General features: G+C 43.3%; 1 protein-coding gene across 1 annotated transcript in view; it reads right to left on the bottom strand.

The window, feature by feature from the left end:
- Nucleotides 1–9,348: 9,348 nt before the first annotated feature.
- LOC309554362 (uncharacterized protein C8orf58 homolog) overlaps nt 9,349–18,751 on the bottom strand; it is a 39,902-nt gene continuing 30,499 nt past the window's right edge. The window contains exons 2-7 of the mRNA XM_082256027.1: nt 17,114–17,784; nt 15,960–16,106; nt 15,433–15,601; nt 12,821–12,918; nt 10,283–10,383; nt 9,349–10,174 (exon numbers count right to left, since the gene is read on the bottom strand). Of these exons, the coding sequence (XP_082112153.1) occupies nt 10,075–10,174; nt 10,283–10,383; nt 12,821–12,918; nt 15,433–15,601; nt 15,960–16,106; nt 17,114–17,784 (1,286 nt within the window). The 3' untranslated portion in view covers nt 9,349–10,074. The remainder of the gene's footprint in view (nt 10,175–10,282; nt 10,384–12,820; nt 12,919–15,432; nt 15,602–15,959; nt 16,107–17,113; nt 17,785–18,751) is intronic.

Here is an 18,751-nt window from a genome sequence, read left to right as displayed (position 1 = left end):
GAGCAGCAAACTGTGATAGGGAGGGATCTCCTCCAAAAAAGAGATCTGAAAAAGGGAACTGATACCCCTGGTCTAGTCAGATTGATCACCTCCTTTGGGACCCAATGGGGAAAAAATGAGAGACATACTTTAAAAGCACTGTCCTCATGAATAGCCCAGGATTAGCTAGACAGGTTGGAGAGACTCTACGCGTCCCTTAATTAGGGATAGACCGATTATCGGCAAGGCCGATTTATTGGGGGCCGATATGCACTTTCCCCGATATATCGGTATCGGCCCCGGAACTGGCCGATATTGCCAATATTTTTGTGACGTCATTCTGCCTTCTTAGGCCTTCTTCGCCTTGGACAGCCTCGTCTAGAGTCGGGAATAGTCTCGCGGGAGTGTATCACAGCCATACACCCACCCACAGCAGCCTGGGGCCAGCCAGCCACCCACATCCACAGGCCCTGTACCAGCCAGCCAGCCTCAGGCACTGTACCAGCGAGCCAGCCAGCTACCCATAGGCCCTGTACCAGCCAGCCACCCACAGGCCCTGTACCAGCCAGCCATCAACCCACCCACCCACAGGCCCTGTACCAGCCAGCCACCCACAGCCCCTGTGCCAGCCACCCACCCACCACAGGGTGCCAGCCAGCCACCCACCCACCAACAGACAGTGTGCCAGACAGCCAGCCACCCACTGTCCCTGTACCATCCAGCCACAGGCACTGTACCAGCCAGCCGCCCACAGGCCCTGTACCTGCCATCCAGCCACCCACAGGCCCTGTGCCAGCCACCCACCTACCACAGGGTGCCAGCCAGCCACCCACCACAGGGTGCCAGCCAGCCATCCACCACAGGGTGCCAGCCAGCCAGCCATCCACCACAGGGTGCCAGACACCCAGCCACCCACCACAGGGTGCCAACCAGCCAGCCACCCACCACAGGGTGCCAACAAGCCAGCCATTAAGCATTAAACAAAAATGAACATGTTCAGTACCAGATTTGTGTCAAAAATTGTCTTTATTTTTCAAAACTTTAAATGTACAAAATATCGGCCCATATCAGCCGATACTGATACGTTGTGACCAAAATATCGGTATCGGCCCTGAAAAAATCATATCGGTTTATCCCTACTCTTGATACATTCCAAATTCACAAGGACATCTAATAATGATTGGCTATCAAAAAGCTCAAGGAGAAAAGGGATGTTCCCCTGTGGGAAGTGCCAAATGTGTCCATATGTTAACCGGACAAATGTATTTATGAACTCCAAAAATAAAAAAAATGTATAAAAGACCTAATTTATTGCTCTACCTCCCAGGTGATATACTGTACATGCTCTTGTGTCCGTGTGAAAAAAATGTATATTGGAAAACAAAAAGACAGCTTAGAATCTGGGTGAGTGAGCATATGAGGGAAACTAAAGAAAAGAACCCTGAAAAGCCCTTAGCTAAACACTTTCGAATGGTTCATGGGGGCAAGTTGGATAATATGAAAATTAAAGGCATTTTTGTCCTCAAACTATCACCTAGTAGGGGAAACTTTAATATGGTATTGCTCAGAAAAGAGAAATGGTGGATATACAAATTGAAGTCACTTGTCCTCTAGGGGCTGAACACCGAGATGAACCTTCAGGTGTTTCTAGAGGAACAAGGCAATATATGGTATTATGTGGTCTCTTACAGGCTGTCTCACATCCTGGTCTTGATAGAGGCAGGGCATCAGGTAATTGGAACTATTAATGTGAATCAAGCAAAACATATTTATCATTAGAATGTTCCATCAGGTTGGAAAATGTTTCCTCTATTATTTAAATAGTCAGGTAGGGACTATGGAGTCCAATTGTGGTCTCTTAAATACAATGAATGGGGATATTTTGTGTCTATGATTTTTATATTGAGACAGACGGTGTCACTTTAAGATAATATGGTAATAGACATCTCTGTTTGCTGAACCTACACAATATAAGGAGGTCAACAGACAGATGCATGTTGTCCTGACGAAGCTATGCTTTGACGTTGCATAATATGCGCCATGTGGCGTCCTGGATCTATGCCCCCTGATCCCTAATCCAGTGGTGGAATTACACATATGTAACGGATGGCAGTTACTGAAACCTGGTGACATAGTAGATCCGGAGCTAGAGATCACTGAGTGCAATGAGCTGAGAGCTGAACAATTACAGAATCGGGAACATTGATCTACGGGTGCGGTAAGACCTGCCTACAGCATATGGACTACTACTAAACTAATGATTAGTGAGGTATGCTAGCCCTCTCCCCATGTGGACTTCAGACATTGGGCTGGGGTGGTTATAGGATGCAGTGACATCTTGCCACAGGACATCACTGGTGTGTGTATGATCAGTCGGTAAATTACCGAATTGTACGTCTGAGCTTGAAATCTGCTAAACACTTGCCATTGACCTACCACACACCTTCGTTCGCTATTGGCTCCCTCCCCTGTGTGACAGCACATCGGTGGCCTGTCCAGCAGGCTACCGTTACATCTTATTTGATGTATATATTAAGGGTGCAATAATGGACATCCTGTACCACAGCAATTGAACCACCTTATATTTCATAAGACTTGGTTCACACCTATATGTTTTTTTCATTTTGCAAAAATGCACTACAGTCCATTTAACCTAGTTTCCTATTGGACATGTTCACATCTATGCTTTTTTCAGCTGCTGTTTTTGGAAAGGAAAATGGACTTTTTTAAACTCAAAATTATGTTTTTTTCAATAGACTTGAATTGAGAAACTGCAGAAAAGCATGTAGTGAGTTTTTTGCCACGATTTTGCAGCGATTTGCAATTTTTAATCTGCCCAGCAAAAAATTGGCCAAAAAAACCCCAAAAAAAACAAAAGCATAAAATATGCAAAATGCATAAAAAAATGTGAGAAAAATGCATGTGCAAAAAAACGTACCACAAAAAGGCGGAAACGGATCAAAAGCAAGCTGCATAGGTGTGAACCGAGCCTTAATGGAAGCCATTAATGAATGACTGCAATAGCTGGCTCGCACATACAGTATCTCACAAAAGTGAGTACACCCCTCACATTTTTGTATATATTACATTACAATGTAAAGTAGTGAGTGTACAGCTTGTATAACAGTGTACATATGCTGTCCCCTCAAAATAACTCAACACACAGCCATTAATGTCTAAACCGCTGGCAACAAAAGTGAGTACACCCCTAAGTTAAAATGACCAAATTGGGCCCAATTAGCCTTTTTCCCTCCCCGGTGTCATGTGACTTGTTAGTGTTAGGTCTCAGGTGTGAATGGGGAGCAGGTGTGTTAAATTTGGTTTTATCATTCTCACTGGTCACTGGAAGTTCAACATGGCACCTCATGGCAAAGAACTCTCTGAGGATCTAACAAACAGAATTGTTGCTTTACATAAAGATGGCCTAGGCTAAAAGAAGTTTGCCTAGACCCTGAAACTGAGCTGCAGCACCGTGGCCAAGACCATACAGCAGTTTAACAGGACAGGTTCCACTCAGCATACATGAGGAAATTGGTCGCACACCACCAGGAGAGTCTGTGAAGAAGTCCTTTATTGTACATACAGAGGTACAAGGTAACGCAGGATGGATATGGTAGACGAGTTTCACACGAATTCCACGTGCTTGTTCACTACTACTGGTCGTGAACAAGCGCATGGAATTCGTGTGAAACGCGTCTACCATATCCATCCTGCTGTACCTTGTACCTCTGTATGTACAATAAAGAACTTCTTCACTGAATTTTCTGGTGGTGTGCAACCAATTTCTTCATGTATGCTGTTTGCGGTGGCAAGCCCAGGTTCAGCACCCCCCTTGGATTTAAGATACAGGCTTCCCTGAGCGGTGTTATTCCTCTCTACATTTCAGGTTCCACTCAAAACAGGCTCGCCATGGTCGACCAAAGAAGTTTAGTGCACATGCTCAGAGTCATATCCAGAGGTTGTCTTTTGGAAATAGACGTTTGAGTGCTGCCAGGATTGCTGCAGAGGTTTAAGGAGTGGGGGGGTCAGCCTGTCAGTGCTCAGACCAAACGCCGCAAACTGCATCAAATTGGTCTGCATGGCTGTCATCCCAGAAGGAAGCCTCTTCTAAGCAAAAATGCACAGAAAAACCCGAAAACAGTTTGCTGAAGACAAGCAGACTAAAGCTGGATACACACTATCCAACTTTTGTGGTTAGATTTACCTTTTCTATGTAGTGCAAGGGCCTGCCAGATTGCATACAAATTGAAATTGTTTAGGTTTGACCTCATATTATATGTTTTTGGTAAGTCTAAAGGAAAAAGTCTTCAGAAAATCTTATAGTGTGTATGGCCCATAAGGACATGGATTACTGGAACCATGTCCTGTGGTCTGATGAGACCGAGATAAATGTATTTGGTTCAGATGTAGGATTGATGGGCCTTTCAGTGTACATAATGAAGATCAGATTATTTGTGCTTTCTTTTAAGTTCACCCAACAAGTGGCTGCACTGTTGCATTGTGAGCAGGAAGTTGCCCGCTTAGCGAGGGCTTTGCATTCAGTGAGGAAATAGGACGTGTCGAGCCAGCGATCTCCTGAACTCACAGTGCAGCTGGGCAGTCGCTCGGCCCAGGACTCAGCAGCTAGAGGAGATCATTGTACTACCCGTGCCTGCTACCATAATTTTCAGCTTCCATGGGGGATCCTACAGTTATGGCACATACATGCTTTGCCTGGAATATATGGAACTTATCATTAGGACAATCATGAGAATTCATAAAGACTGGCACAGGTGGATTTTGCAAAAATGTCTCTCATGCAAGTGGTGAAGAATGCATCGAATTCATGGACCTGTCTAGAACTTGTATTTGAATCTGTCTCATTGGCTCCCATGCACAGCTGCACCAGATTTTGCACTCTCCAGTTTTAGTAAATCAACTCCATAGTAAAAGTGACCTGTTATAATGCTTTTGGCACCGCTCAAAGTAGAGGTGAAAGTATATCCCTGTGTCCCAGAGCATGGGGTGCAGGCTTATCCTGATACCAATCCAGAGGGCAAGTGCTGTAAATGTAAAAAGGAAAGGATTGCCGATACTCCCAACCATACATCCTGATGCATTTTGCACCTTCCACCGGGGCTTAGTCATAGGGGACCCGCTCCTTATCAATTATTCACCTGGGCTGGTCGGGAATAGCAGCAAACCTTTCCCCTTTACAATGTAAAAGGGACGCATTCTAGAACTACCTGAATTTGGTGCACAAGTCGATGTCGTAACCAAAAGTGTCGCACATGCTTCATGAATGTGGCGCATGACATTAACAGGAGGGATTGACGCCAGAAAAGCGGTGCAGCAGCTTTATTGAATTCCCCCAATATGTCTTCAGTAAATGTGGAAATATGAAAGTAAAGTTAAGGCCCGTCCGATCGGCCGATTATCGGCTTGTTCGTATGATGCTTTCGACAACCGACTGCGACTTTTCGGCCGAACAAAATCTGGTGTGCAGGCTATAAAATTTTTGTTGGCCAATAACAGAACGGCCGATTGTTCGTCAGTCAGTACAGATTTCGGCAGACAAAAATGTGATGATCAAGACTGGGCATGCTCAGTGAAGAAAAAACACACGAAAAGTAGACCAGAACATGACATCACTTCTGAAGTTGGTTGTTGTTGGCCGACAAAATTCGTGTGCAGTCTAGAGCACATTTCAACCAACACAACAACACTGGACAAAAGACGGCCGATCGGTCAGCCAACAATCGGTGCGTGTGTACGGGCCTTTGGTTCAGAGGAATTATTTTCCTTGTAAAACTTCTAGTGAAACATACAGTAAATTGCCATTGGTTTATGAGTAATAATTACTGAGATACAGAATAATTATGGAATGAAGTGACCATTTTATAATCAATCAAGCAGTGAAAATTATAGGATTACAAGGGGGTGGGGAGGGTGCATGTAATGATATATAGTACCAAATACTACACAACTTATTGGAGCAAGAAGTCACATTTCCAGGGACTCAACCCCTTCTTTATCTTGCTCCCCTACAATTTTTAAATCTATAGGCTCGATGTATAGATTTGTATAAATCAACGTAATGTTAAGTTACCAAAAATGTAGAACAGAGCAAAAAAAAGAAGCCAAACCAGGCCTGTCTTAATTGAACCCTAAGCCGCTCGCTCTAATCTCTGGGATGTGGTCAAAACTTGAATTGTTACTTTAAACACGTTGTGAGCCGGCTTCGGCAGACTTTGCACACATTTTAAAGTAATGTGGAAGCTTGGGGAATCCTGCTCACACCTTGCTTTAAGTAACAGTCAGCACCATTATGGTATATGTGAACAGCTCCAAACTGGAGCGAAGTGCCTAAAAAAAAAAAAAAAAAAAAAAAAAAAAAAAAACCCGACTTGAAGTTTTATGAAAGCTATTAGAATTCTTACTGTACTTACTGCACTTATACACACTGAAGCCCGTGCACAGAGGACTATTAGTGTGCTGTGCAGAAAATCAGCAGCCCAGGTGCTAATCCAATGCTGCTCCTTAAGGGCCGGGCCTCATCTATCTGCAATTTCGGCACTTGCTGGACCTGCTGTCAGAGCTACTTTAAATTGGTGCTGTGACTGACAGGTGTCTACAGTGTCTTTTTAGTATAGTACCTTGTCTTAAGGGATTAACGTTTTAACCTGCGAAACATGATTATTGCAGGCAGCACAAATTTTTTCAGTACGTTTTAAAAATGTTTTATTGCACTATCCCTCTGTTATTCACGTATGTTGACCCTCATGGCTAAATGAATGATATTTTGATGGCATATGTATTTTTTTACTGTTTAAAATGAAGGAGGTGTGCAAGGTTATGCTTTTTTTGATATTATGACCATGCAGAGTAGATGCACATGGAAGCTTAAAGGCTGTGTTCATCTTTAAAAAGAAAAAAATAAATGAATGCACATATTTTTGTAGTTAAGCAATGCCCATTTATTTATTTATTTTTTTTACTGTGGCACCTGCAATGCATAGCACTTGCGATTAGTAGATCGTGGGTGCAATGCCAGGCTCCTGCAGACTCCTAATCAGCTTTCTCCCTTTACCTCCCGTATGGGCAGACAGTAAAGCCCCGTACACAGAGGCTAAATGTTGGGAGACTTTTGGCTCCTGTATACCAGCCGCTCCGTCAGAAGCTGCCCGTATGGCCAGCTTCTGTCAGACGAGCGTGCTGGAAAACCAGCAGCCGGCTGGCTCCTGATCAGCGCTCTCAGCCAATGGCTGAGAGTGCTGACCCGAGGGTTCTGATGGGGGGGGCTGCCTCTTTGCCAGAACAAAACAGCTCAGCGGGGGAGATCACTGTACTAATGTCTGACCGTTAGTACAGTGGCTCAGACCGGAGCTGTGAGTTTTTTTTTTCGTTCAACCCACTGGGGTGTACCAGGTGGTGTGGTGTTTACCAGGCTTTGCTGAAGAGCAAGAAGATTAATGAACTATGAGAACGCTCACCAGTGCTCTCGCAGTTTGTTGAGAGCTACAAAAGGTCTGCTGCAATGGAAGGCAGTAGTTGTAGTTTTTTTATTCACGGAACTCTGAATGAATGACACGGCAGCGTGGGCAGTGACCTGTGCAGCCATGTTCTTTTTTAATTGCAACAGCGGGTGTGGGAAGAAAATTCTCCACTGGCTGTCACAGCGGGGAATCGGAGGGGCACAGGCAAGTGATAACATATCTATCATTGTAACTTTTTTTTTAAGTTCTGTAGTACTTTGTTCCATGTTGCGAAGTGTTTTCTAACCTTATTTATGAAGGCCCCTTGACCCCATCATCTAGGGAAAGGGAGCCTTGACTGCTGGAAGCTTGGAAGCTATGCGGGCGTCGTGATAAACGGGGAGTTTAGGTGGATTTGACAGGATTTGCCACTAAGACACGAGGTGATGGGGTGGAGCCTGAACTCTAGAAAAGGGGCTACGCAAGGGCACGTCCCACCACTCTAAGGAGTTTCTGACGTCACAAGAGTTGCCCACCCACCCGCCCGTTGAGAAGTTGTCACAGCTTTATTGGCGGTTTTACCTTGCCAGCGATGGATATTGTTACAGTTGATAAGTTCAATAAAGCTGTGGCCTTGCCCTAATTCCAACTTAAACAAGTCTGTGTGTCTTTTCTGGGGGGCAAGGTCTTGTGTTGGTAATACCTGGTCAGAATATGCCTAAGCTTATCAGCAGTCATGAGCTCTGACCTGCTCCCTTCCTGTCATGGTCGTTCTGACAATAGCTCTAAGGGTCCTTTCACACGGGGCGGTCCGTATGTCCGTTTTTCATCCCATCCGATTGCGGATGAAAAACGGACATAATGCATGTCAATGGGATGGCGGATGTCCGCTGATGACCATCCGCTGACATCCGATTTGCGTCCTTTCCGATCAGTTCCATTTTTTGGAACGGAAGAGAACCCTATTTTTATAGGAACGGACGCAAAAACGGATGTCAGCGGTGTCATCCGCTGACATCTGCAATCTCATTGACATACATTATCTCAGTTTATCATCCGCAAACGGATGGGATGATAAACGGACATACGGAACAGACACTCCAGAGTGTCATCCGTGTCAGTGTAAAAAAAAAAAAAAAGGGCCTGAGCTGAGAAAAATACGGTCTGCCCCGTGTGAAAGGAGACAATCGATTCATAAATGCAGCTTGTCTCGGCTGTGATCACTTTACAGAGATAAGCAATGGCAAGAAGAATGCAGAGGCTGGTGGCACATCCCCCTTCCTTCTGCATTTCTTTTGCTTGTCTTAGTAAAGAGGCGACTTCTGAATCAGCAGGCTCCTTCATAGCTCTGATCGGCAGGGGAGTGGCAGGTCAGACCCCATACCTAGGGTTAGAAAGCACTTAAAATTATGGGAGAAAGTATTGCACATACTTATCCCCATAGGGGACAAAAAAGTAAAAAAAAAAAAAAAGAAAAAAAAGAAAGATCAAGGCGGATGTCACATGGGTGATCATGTGACAGGAATGCTAACAGACCATGTATCTTTTTATGTGAAGAACCTACCTTGATCGCTGGACCAGCCAACTGTCACTCTGTGGTGCTTTGCAGCAATTTTCAGCAAATTTACAGTATAACTCGGTGACAGCTGAGTTTTTGCAACTTAACTTCTATGCCAATATAAAAAAAATGGACTTAGCATCTACTGCATTTCCTTGAGGGACAAGCAATAGGCTTAGGGCTGCATTGGGTTACTATCGCTGGAATGGGTCATTCCATGATAAGTAAATCTCCACAACTGTTGTACTTGGGTATTCAGTATATCTGCAGCCATTTAACTTCATGGATCTCTATTTTTTTTGCCGACTTTAGCTAGGTAACGATCTTGTGCACATTCACTGACCACTAAGCTCTATTAGCCCCTCCAGGGAGAAGTTCCCAGTTCTCCCTGTTGACCAGTTTCTACCATGTTGTCCAGAATCACAGAAGCAAGGTTTTGACAGACTTGTTTTTTCTCCTAGGCTGATATCTCTTTAAAACATTTAAATTTTTCTCCTTGCAACACATCCAAAAAACAAAAAGCAGAGACAGGTAAATAGCTTTTTGCTTTACACATTACTAAGTGTCGTGTTTTGCCTTGATGTTTTAACCGCTGTGCCATGATAATGGCTTGATACAAGACATGAATACATTAAACCTGTTTTAAAAAAGGCTTTTATTGCCTTCCTGCACTTAGAATAAACATACCAATAAATTATATTAGTGAAAAGAATAGCAACAGTTTTACTCCAATACATTATATCACAGTATTTAAATACATATATACAAACAGAGCTTGGAGTATAAATATAAAATGCACACATTGTGCTGGCTGGCAGTTCTCTGATCAGAAATGATTAACTCCTCCACATTGTGACCTCATTAGTCCTTCTATTCCGTCAGAATGGCTTTTCCTACAGAGCATTCCTTTCATACCACAGATAGCATGGCGGATGAGTAAGTAGGCGAGGTGATTTCCCTGGCAGAGTTTCAGTGCCATTGTTCATCTTCCCAGATACTGGTGAGTCCCTCTGAAGGAATCTGTTCCCGAAAGCAAGGCCTTTCATTTCAGTGCATGAGTCTTTGTCTACTGAAAAGTCTTCTTCAGTTAAACGGGCGGCCATTGTTGCGTGGTCTAATCACCAGCCCAGGCAGGAAAAGTCTTTTGGGGTGCTGAGGTGTTCCCTCTACAACTGTCTGCATTCTGTTCGGGGGAAAAAGGTGACATTTCAGATCATCATTCCTCATAGACAATTGTACTGATGTGTTCTACATTGCACCAGAATTTTTGTAATAAACACCAGTGCCCTACCTGAAGTTGCTTTGGGTTCTGCGAGACGGAGCTGGTGGTGAATTCTTCCCGGCAAGTTTAGAGAGTAAATCCTTCACTTTAAACCATTGATTTGATTCTGCCTGTTTAGAACAAGAGAGAAAAGCAGGATTAGCATGTGGAAATACAAATACAGAGAAATTTAAATAAAAAAAAATAAAATCCATTGGTTTGGTGAGCACAGATGGATTGTGGTCTCCTGCACTGAGGATTCAGCACACTCTACGTGGTTTTGTGCAGGTTACCTGCACTTTGCTATAGATGGGCACTTTTGGTGAGTTTTCTGAAAGCACACAAAGTCCTGCATGCAGGAATTTGTGCGCTTTCAAAGAAAATGCACCAAAACCGCTCGATGTATTAGAAGTCTATAGCAAAGCCCAAGTAACCCGCACAAAACCAGCAGGTACACTGCGCTGGGTTGCCTTACCAGTGTGTATTTGCCCACTGCAAATGTGAATGGCCCTTATGGAAACAAATGAGCAAAAACAGTCTGCATTGCCTGCCAAAAAAATGTCTGTGTTGCCTGCAACAAGCACCCCCAGCTTTGTATTGGTCGGAGGATGAATGCACTGGTTTGGTCTATATGTATCTGCTACTTTTTTCTTTGGTCCAGCATGGATTATACATTTATCCTCCAGTGTGACTGGTTTATATTGAGGACTAGCTCAAGGCAAGTTACGTCCATCTCAGCTGATAGGGAACAACAAGTTTCTCTACATTGTCATCATTTGTCTTTACAAGTGCACTTCATTAGCTATTTGCATCTCTTTAATAACTGCCTCTGGCACTTTTTGTTCCTCTTGTTTTCTTTGCTAATAGAACACAAAGAACGGCTTATAGTATTGTGTACTTCATACAAATTAAAAAATATATTGCTTGGAGAGTATTGGGTTTATTGAATTTCTAGACTGGTATTTAAAGGTACAACAATGGCTCTTGTCTACAGAAGCCCCAAACCCAGTTATTATGTGAAGCACAAGCCTCAAAGTAAAATTTAATGTATCGTCCCAGACTGAGCCAAATCCTCCTCCATTTGCATTTCATATGCCCCCCCCCCCCCGGCGCCTCGGCTTACAGTGGGAGGGTTTTAGTGACAGAGGAAGTGTTGCCAATTCAGAAAGCAGAGGACAGACTTGTGATTTGGCAGTGGCAATGCCCCCTGCAACATTTTCTCATCTCAAGGTATATTTTTAAAATCATGCACAATCTACATGAAAGTGGCAACTCTGCTCTGACTCCAGGAACAGTGTAGCAATGTTGACACCCCATCACAGGAAGGTGGACTTCACTGGCAGACTCAAAAAAGGTACTTGTGGGACAAAAAAAAAAAATTGTAGCTGCAGATTGACTTATAATTAAGTGCTACATCATATATTTTTTAATTGGAAGCCATAATTCCACTTTAAGGAGTTAATGCCACAAAACTGATATCTCGATTATAGGTGGAATCCAGTGGGCTAAGTCATCCACTGGCTTTTTATATATCATGGAAACCCCAGCAGCATGATCTCTCTACCACAGTTCTTAGCTCTATATAATGAAGGACTGAGTACATAGAATCAGTCACATCACTCGCTGTTCCCCAAAGTAGCTTATACATGCTTCACCACTAAAACCATTTATTAAAATATTAAAAGATGTACAGAATACTCACAAGACTAGTGTGATAATACACACATCAAATTATATATACAATCTCCAAGGTAGCCAAGGTCCCATATGTAGCAAATAGGCATGCAGATGGTCACATGGGGCTGCCTATTTGCTACATATGGGACCTTGGCTACCTTGTGGTTTTAGTGGTGATGCACTAGGTCGGTGCGCCCTCTTTTCTTTTTTTGTCTTTTCTCCCAGTTGGTTCTGGATACCAGGGGTGGACTGACAACTCATGGGGCCCCCGGGCAATCAGAGATCATGGGGCCCCCTGTGTCTACACTCAAGCCACACAAAGCCCCACCTACAAATTGCAGCTCAGCCACATAGAGTGGGCATTTAAATATCTACCACAGCATAGCCTGCATGGAAGTTCCTGGCTTCTTTCTGTAGTATGTAGCCTCTCATGGGGCCCCCTACTGACCCTGGGCCCTCGGGCAGTGCCCTAATCCCCGAATGGTCAGTCCGCCCCTGCTGGATACCCTTGATCCTGAGGGGGCAGCAAGACCAGTAGCTTTTTTACCACTTGAGTTTGAAGTGCACCTCTCTCTTCCCTCGTCAGATTCTACTTGAGCGCAGGAGATTTGCTTTAGCTTATACATGCCCCTAACACATACAGACCCAATGCAGATAGGGTCTCAGGTGAGATTCAATCCTATAACCCATAGCTGCAAGCCAAAGGAAACCCTTGTATAGGTATTGCAGCTGTGTAATCCTGGCTTGAGCATGGAGATCTTATCGCACAGTACCCAGAGGATATTATGCCTTGAGCGCTAAGCATTAAAACATTCTTGATAATTTCATGAGCTTTATTTCAAATATATTGCTGGCATGTGCGGCAGTATCTGCCGAGCCACTTCTACTTACTTTGTAGTTCTGATGTGTCCTTCGTCTTTCCGTTTCCTGTAGGTTTGGTACGCTCCCATATTGTGGGTCCATTTTGTTGGTTTCTTTCAGGTTAGTCTCTATAAATGACAAAAGAAGTCTTGGAATTTCAATCAGCTCATTAAATGTAGCCTCCTGGCTTACACTCTTCCAATTCCAGCTATACAGGTTTCCTGAATAGCCTATTAGGAGCCTGCTATGGGTGTCCACATACATATTCAAGTTTAATTTGTGCACTTTTCATGCAACAGGACAATGAAGTGCTGCTAGATACTTATTAACAAAATTCTGGTAGTCACCGGTAAAGTACAAATAACATTGGTGTTAAATTTGTATCCCTCTTATATCCGGTGTATCTATACAATTAAGATCAACAAACCTCAAAAGATCATATATGAGATATGATAATCATCTTCAAACCAACTAATGTTATGCTCATCAGCACGTTTGTAGGCCACTGACACTGTCTACAGCTCTGTAACAGAAAACTGGCAACAGAAATACAGGGTGTATGCAGAAAACTGACATTGCACCTACAATACACTGATTGTGGGTGCAATGCTCGGCAGGCTCCTGTGAAAAATATAATAAATGTACATTTTTTTCCTGCAAAAATGTGTGCATTTATTTAATTTTTTTCAAAAAGGTTTACTTATCCTTTAAATTAGTGCCGATACCGATATTTTGGTCATCGCATACCGGTCTCGGCCGATATTTTCTGACATTTAAAAAAAATGTTTTTTTTTTTTTATTTTTATTTTTATTTTTTTACAGGTATTCTTGTGGAGGGATCTGGGGATCTAAAAGACCCCAAACCCCTCCTCTGCACTTAAAAGCATTCAAAATGCTTTTTGGCTGTTTTGAATGCTGTAATTTTTCTAATTTGGCGCCGAGTACCCGGAAGTGATGTCATGATATCACTTCCGGATTTTTACGTGGAGACCCGATCAGAGCCGAATGTGGCTTTGATCGGGTCTTCGGTGGCCGTGCAGGTAGGATGCCCGGGTCTCCTGGTGTGATGGGAGACCCAGGCGAGCCGTGGAAGGAGGCGGGGGTTGATGTCCCCTCCCACTCCTTGTAATGACAGCCAATCGGCTTCTCAGCTGCATTGTTTGTCATTACAAGACAGCCGACTGTCGGCTATGGATGCCGGTACCGGGGTGATGCCTCTAGCTGCAGGCATCACTTTGGTACAGCACTTTCCCGAAATATCGGCACCATCAGTAACCTCAGGGGCCGATTCCGATATATCGGAGAAAGTGCAAATCGGCCCTCGATATATCGGCTTTGCGGATAATCGGTTAATCCCTACTTTAAATACACAATTTTTGTCCAACTAAATGGTGGCGGCAAGACCAATCACTGCTCAACCTTCAGCTGACCCAGCAGGCATCAACCAAAATTTAAGTAGTGTATGGCCAGCTTACATCTGAACAAAGCTCATAGGAGCTGATTTCGCAAAACTGGAGAGTGCAAAATCTGGTGCAGCTGTGCATGGTAACCAACTAGCTTCTAACTTCAGCTTGTTCAATTAAAGAGGTTGTAAACTCGTTCAAAAATTTTTTTTTTTTTTTACAACCTGCAAGAGAAAGACATAATGAGCTAGTATGCATCGCATACTAGCTCATTATAAAAATACTTACCTTAGAACGAGCCCCCGCCGTGCCGCTCTCTTACCTGTATGATGAGCGACATGTTCAGTCGCCCGTCTTCCGGGATCGCGGCATCCGGCCATCTGATTGGCCGGAGCCGCGGTGACGTCACTCCTGCGCGCGGGAGCCGACGGTCACGGCACGGGGCTCTGAAGGAACGGCACGATCAGCCGTTCCTTCAGAGCGCATGCGCCAGTGACGTCACTGGCTGCATTAAAGGTAAATATCTCCTAAACCGTACATGTTTAGGAGATATTTACAGTACCTATAGGTAAGCCTCATCATAGGCTTACCTATAGGTACAACTTCCTGAGGAGGGTTTACTTCCTCTTTAAGCTTTGACAAAAAAAAGAAACCTAGAAACGAATTTCTCTGCAGAGCTGCATCTGATTGCAATCTTCCATTTTAGTAAATCAACCCCATACTGTCATGACGAGGGCAATAATGGTTACCATGGACAGTTCATTGTGACCTTCAAGAAAGTGCAAAAAACTGTATACTGTACATTATTTATTTTTCTTCAAATATTTATTTATTTTCAAAAATTCAACATAAAACATGTTGAATTTTTATGTCAAATTTTTGAAAATGAATAAATATTTGAAAAAAAATCTGTTTTTTTTTTCTTTTTTAATGAATTTAGAGTTCTTTAAGTAAATGTTAATGAAAGACCGCTATTATTATGGTGGTAATAGTATGAGCACGGTTCATCTTCACACTAAAAGAAAGCTCAAACTTCAATTACAAAATACAGAAAAAAATTATCTTTCTAACTAATTGAATGATTTAGTCCTAGAAGAGTAATAATAAGATATAGCAACATCATTTCAAGAGTCGTTAAATCATTTTGAATGTGTAGGGTAGAATAGGATTGATTGCTGAGGGCAAGACTTCTCCTTCCACCTCTTTAGCTCCTCTATTACAGTGTAGATTAACCCTTACCTGGCTGTCTGTCCAAACTGAGCATGAACCCGGCATGGGAGCTGGACCTCTTTCTGTAGTGTTGTGGTTGCCAGGTTGCCCCATGGGGAAGGGCGTTATCTGTCCTGTCTGGTTCCAAGTCTCTGGAGTCCCGAGAGCTACCACAGACACATGAGTCCAGAAACAGCACCTATACAAAGAAACCGGCCACAAATCAGCACTTTGAAACTGACACCAACATCAATCAATCAATGGTCAGGCATGTGAAAGTTTGCTTTTCAGTTATATAGACTATTCTGTGGCCGCAGTAAATTACACCAGGCATTCTGTCAAATAGCCTCTAAGTGACATCTCCTAGGTGGATTAGCCCAGAGGTCTAGGTGGAGGGGTGAGGGGCAAGCTGTGTGCAGATATATCATTGTACAATTACTTTATGTACCTGCAGGCTACTGGATGACAAGCTAAGGTATACGGCTAATGGACAAGGGTCATCACTCATCAGCTGATTGTACTGTTAGATGCAGTCTGGTATCCCTGTACACTGATACCTTGCTCTGCAGTCTGTCTTCCAGTGTTCTCTTCTGATGTTGAAGATTCTGATTCCTTTGCTGCAGTTCTGCAATTTGCTCCAGCATGTGACAAAGATTTTCCAGATACCGAAGACCATCACCTGGAAGGTTTAGGGCGTCCTGGTCCTAAAATTGATAAGAAACAATATCAAAGAATGAGGAATTGACTTGAATGGGCAGCACCGTGGCAGTGGCGGAGCCAGAGGGCTAGCTGGGGTGGCAATTGCCACCCCAGCTAGTCCTCACTGCATTGATGGGGGGCACGCTGGTCACTGCATTGAATGGGGGCACACTGTAGTAATTCTGCATTGAATGGGGGCACACTGTAGTAACTCTGCATTGAATGGGGGCACACTGTAGTAATTCTGCATTGAATGGGGGCACACTGTAGTAACTCTGCATTGAATGGGGGCACACTGTAGTAACTCTGCACTACTAAAAATGCGCGACAAAGAGGATCGTCCGCAAAAAAATATCGCAATATATTGACCCCCCAAAATAATACCTTGCCACCCCTTTGCCACCCCCGTTTTAAAAGTCTAGCTCCACCACTGCACAGTGGATTGGTGGCTAGCACTTCTGCCTTGCATCACTACGGTCTCCAGTTCAAATCCCAAAGAGAATGCTACCTGCAGGAGGTTTACAAGTTCTCAGTGCGCTTCTGTGGTTTTTTTTTTCCAGTTTCCAACCACACTCCAAAGACATGCTGGTAGGTAAATTGGCTCTAGTAAATACATGTGAGATAGTGATTGTAAGCTCCTCAAAGGCAGGGACTAATGTGAATGTACAACACGTGAAGTGCTGTGTACATTGTCAATGCTATATAAATACTGGTGATAAATGTGCTTACTATAACCGTCACTAGAGTATATTGTATATATGAAAGTCTGTTAACTCTAACATGTACATGGTTTTACCTGCAGCACAACCCACTGTGCAATTTGCAGCGGAGTTGCATAGGTACAGTAGTCATAAGTGTATTTTTTTTTCTTTTTTTTTTTTAGGGGATTAAGGAGTAGAGCACCAAGCCAGAAAGTGGATTTCCATGAAAATAAATCTCCTTTAGCATAAAAATGCTTTTCTGTGATGTACTAGCTTGTGTGATGTATGAAGGTGTCACTCATTTTACATACCTCGTTTTCTAGACTGCAGCGAACTGGGCTTCCTGCTTCATAGCCAACAGATTTCCCTCTACGCTGTTCTTTTAGTGAGCCCGGATACTGCCTGATACATCTTGCTGCTCTATTTTGGATGGCCTCCCGGCTACTGCTCCTCTGCTTCCTGCTTCGGAGAATGGCCTGTTCCAGTTTATGTGGCACACTTACATCCTTATTAGGCTGTTTGTTCATATAATATTCCAATGGGTGTAGATCCCTAGGTGAATGCATATTAAAGCTTCTGGGGCTTTCTGAAGAAGGATGTTCCACTGAGGTTGCTTCTTGAGAATGTTGAAAATGATCTGGTTGTCCTAAGGGAGGGCTTTTCAGGTCCTGAGACTCCTCAGGGGCGGGGTTTTCCAAACTCTCAGGATCCTCTGAGGTAGAGCTCTCTACACTTCCACATTCATCCGGATTATAGCTGCTCTCAGATCCATAGGGGGAAGGTGGTGGCAGCTCCACCCCCGAATCTTCTGATACTGATTTCTCCAAACGATTACGTATCACAGTGTATTCACCATTTCCCCCTTGATTAGCTGATGATTTGGGATAGAGGGGACCTCTAGAAATGCTGCAACTGGATGAAGGATCCATGAGACGCCGATAAACCGCAGTACTTCCCAGCAGTACACAACCCTCTGATCGTTCTGTAATTGTGGAAGAAAGACAGTGTTAAAAAACCTTGTGCCAACTACACCGTGAAAGAAATCAGACCATTTTCCAGAGAACAGATTGAAAAGTGTTAGAGTGGAATTATCAGACAGCTGTCACATCACCAGTTTTAGCATCATGGCACAAGTTCTGTTGCCCATGTACCTCAATAAACACCAATAAAATATGGTCTTACTGTTTACTGACAGATGTATGTGTTTGATGGTGCTTTCTAAATGCATTTTGCTGTACTTTGTGTATTTAAAGAGTAACTCCACTATTTTTGAGAACAAAAAAACCCCTCTGGATGATCTATGTGCAAGGATTTTAACAAACTTTGTTGCAGATTCCTACCTTTTGTTATTCTGAAGAAATGTTTGGCCATGTTGTAAGTGAATCTAATGGGAGTAGTTTCATAATTATCAATCAGCTGCTGCACCTGCAGGGCTCTAATGAGGAAAAATGCAGGGCCTGCATCCCTTTAAATGTTAATTTCTATTGGCAGTACCTCACCAACTATGACATTTCTGTTTCAGGGGATGCCTGAAATCTGACTTGTAACTTAGTGCAGACTTCTGGGAAAATCAATGAGCCAATCACACAAGCAGGAAATTATGTTTCTGGGGGACATTCTGTGTACAGAACACCTTCAGGTAGCCATATTGCATTGCACTTTACAGAAAATGACAGCGGCTGCAGATTGAAAAGGAAAGATAATTTTTAATAACTTTCAGTTACAATATGACTTATGTAGCAATTGTATACGCTATATTATTTTTTATTTATTTGCTATTTTTTCCAATGATAGTGGAGTTACTCTGCAACTATTCTCAGCATTTATTAATAACTCACAAAGTCAATAATGACAATGAATCCTCACAAACCCAAATCTAATGACCATTTTTTACTGAATCCCTGCAATAATGTGCAGCTTGGATACTGCACATTAGATCCTATGGTTGC

The sequence above is a fragment of the Pelophylax lessonae genome, assembly GCF_965119305.1.
Source record: "Pelophylax lessonae genome assembly, chromosome: 4".
Taxonomy (NCBI): Eukaryota; Metazoa; Chordata; class Amphibia; order Anura; family Ranidae; genus Pelophylax; species Pelophylax lessonae.
The sequence above is the reverse complement of the archived record's forward strand: the minus strand, read 5'-3'. Positions and strand labels throughout refer to the sequence as shown.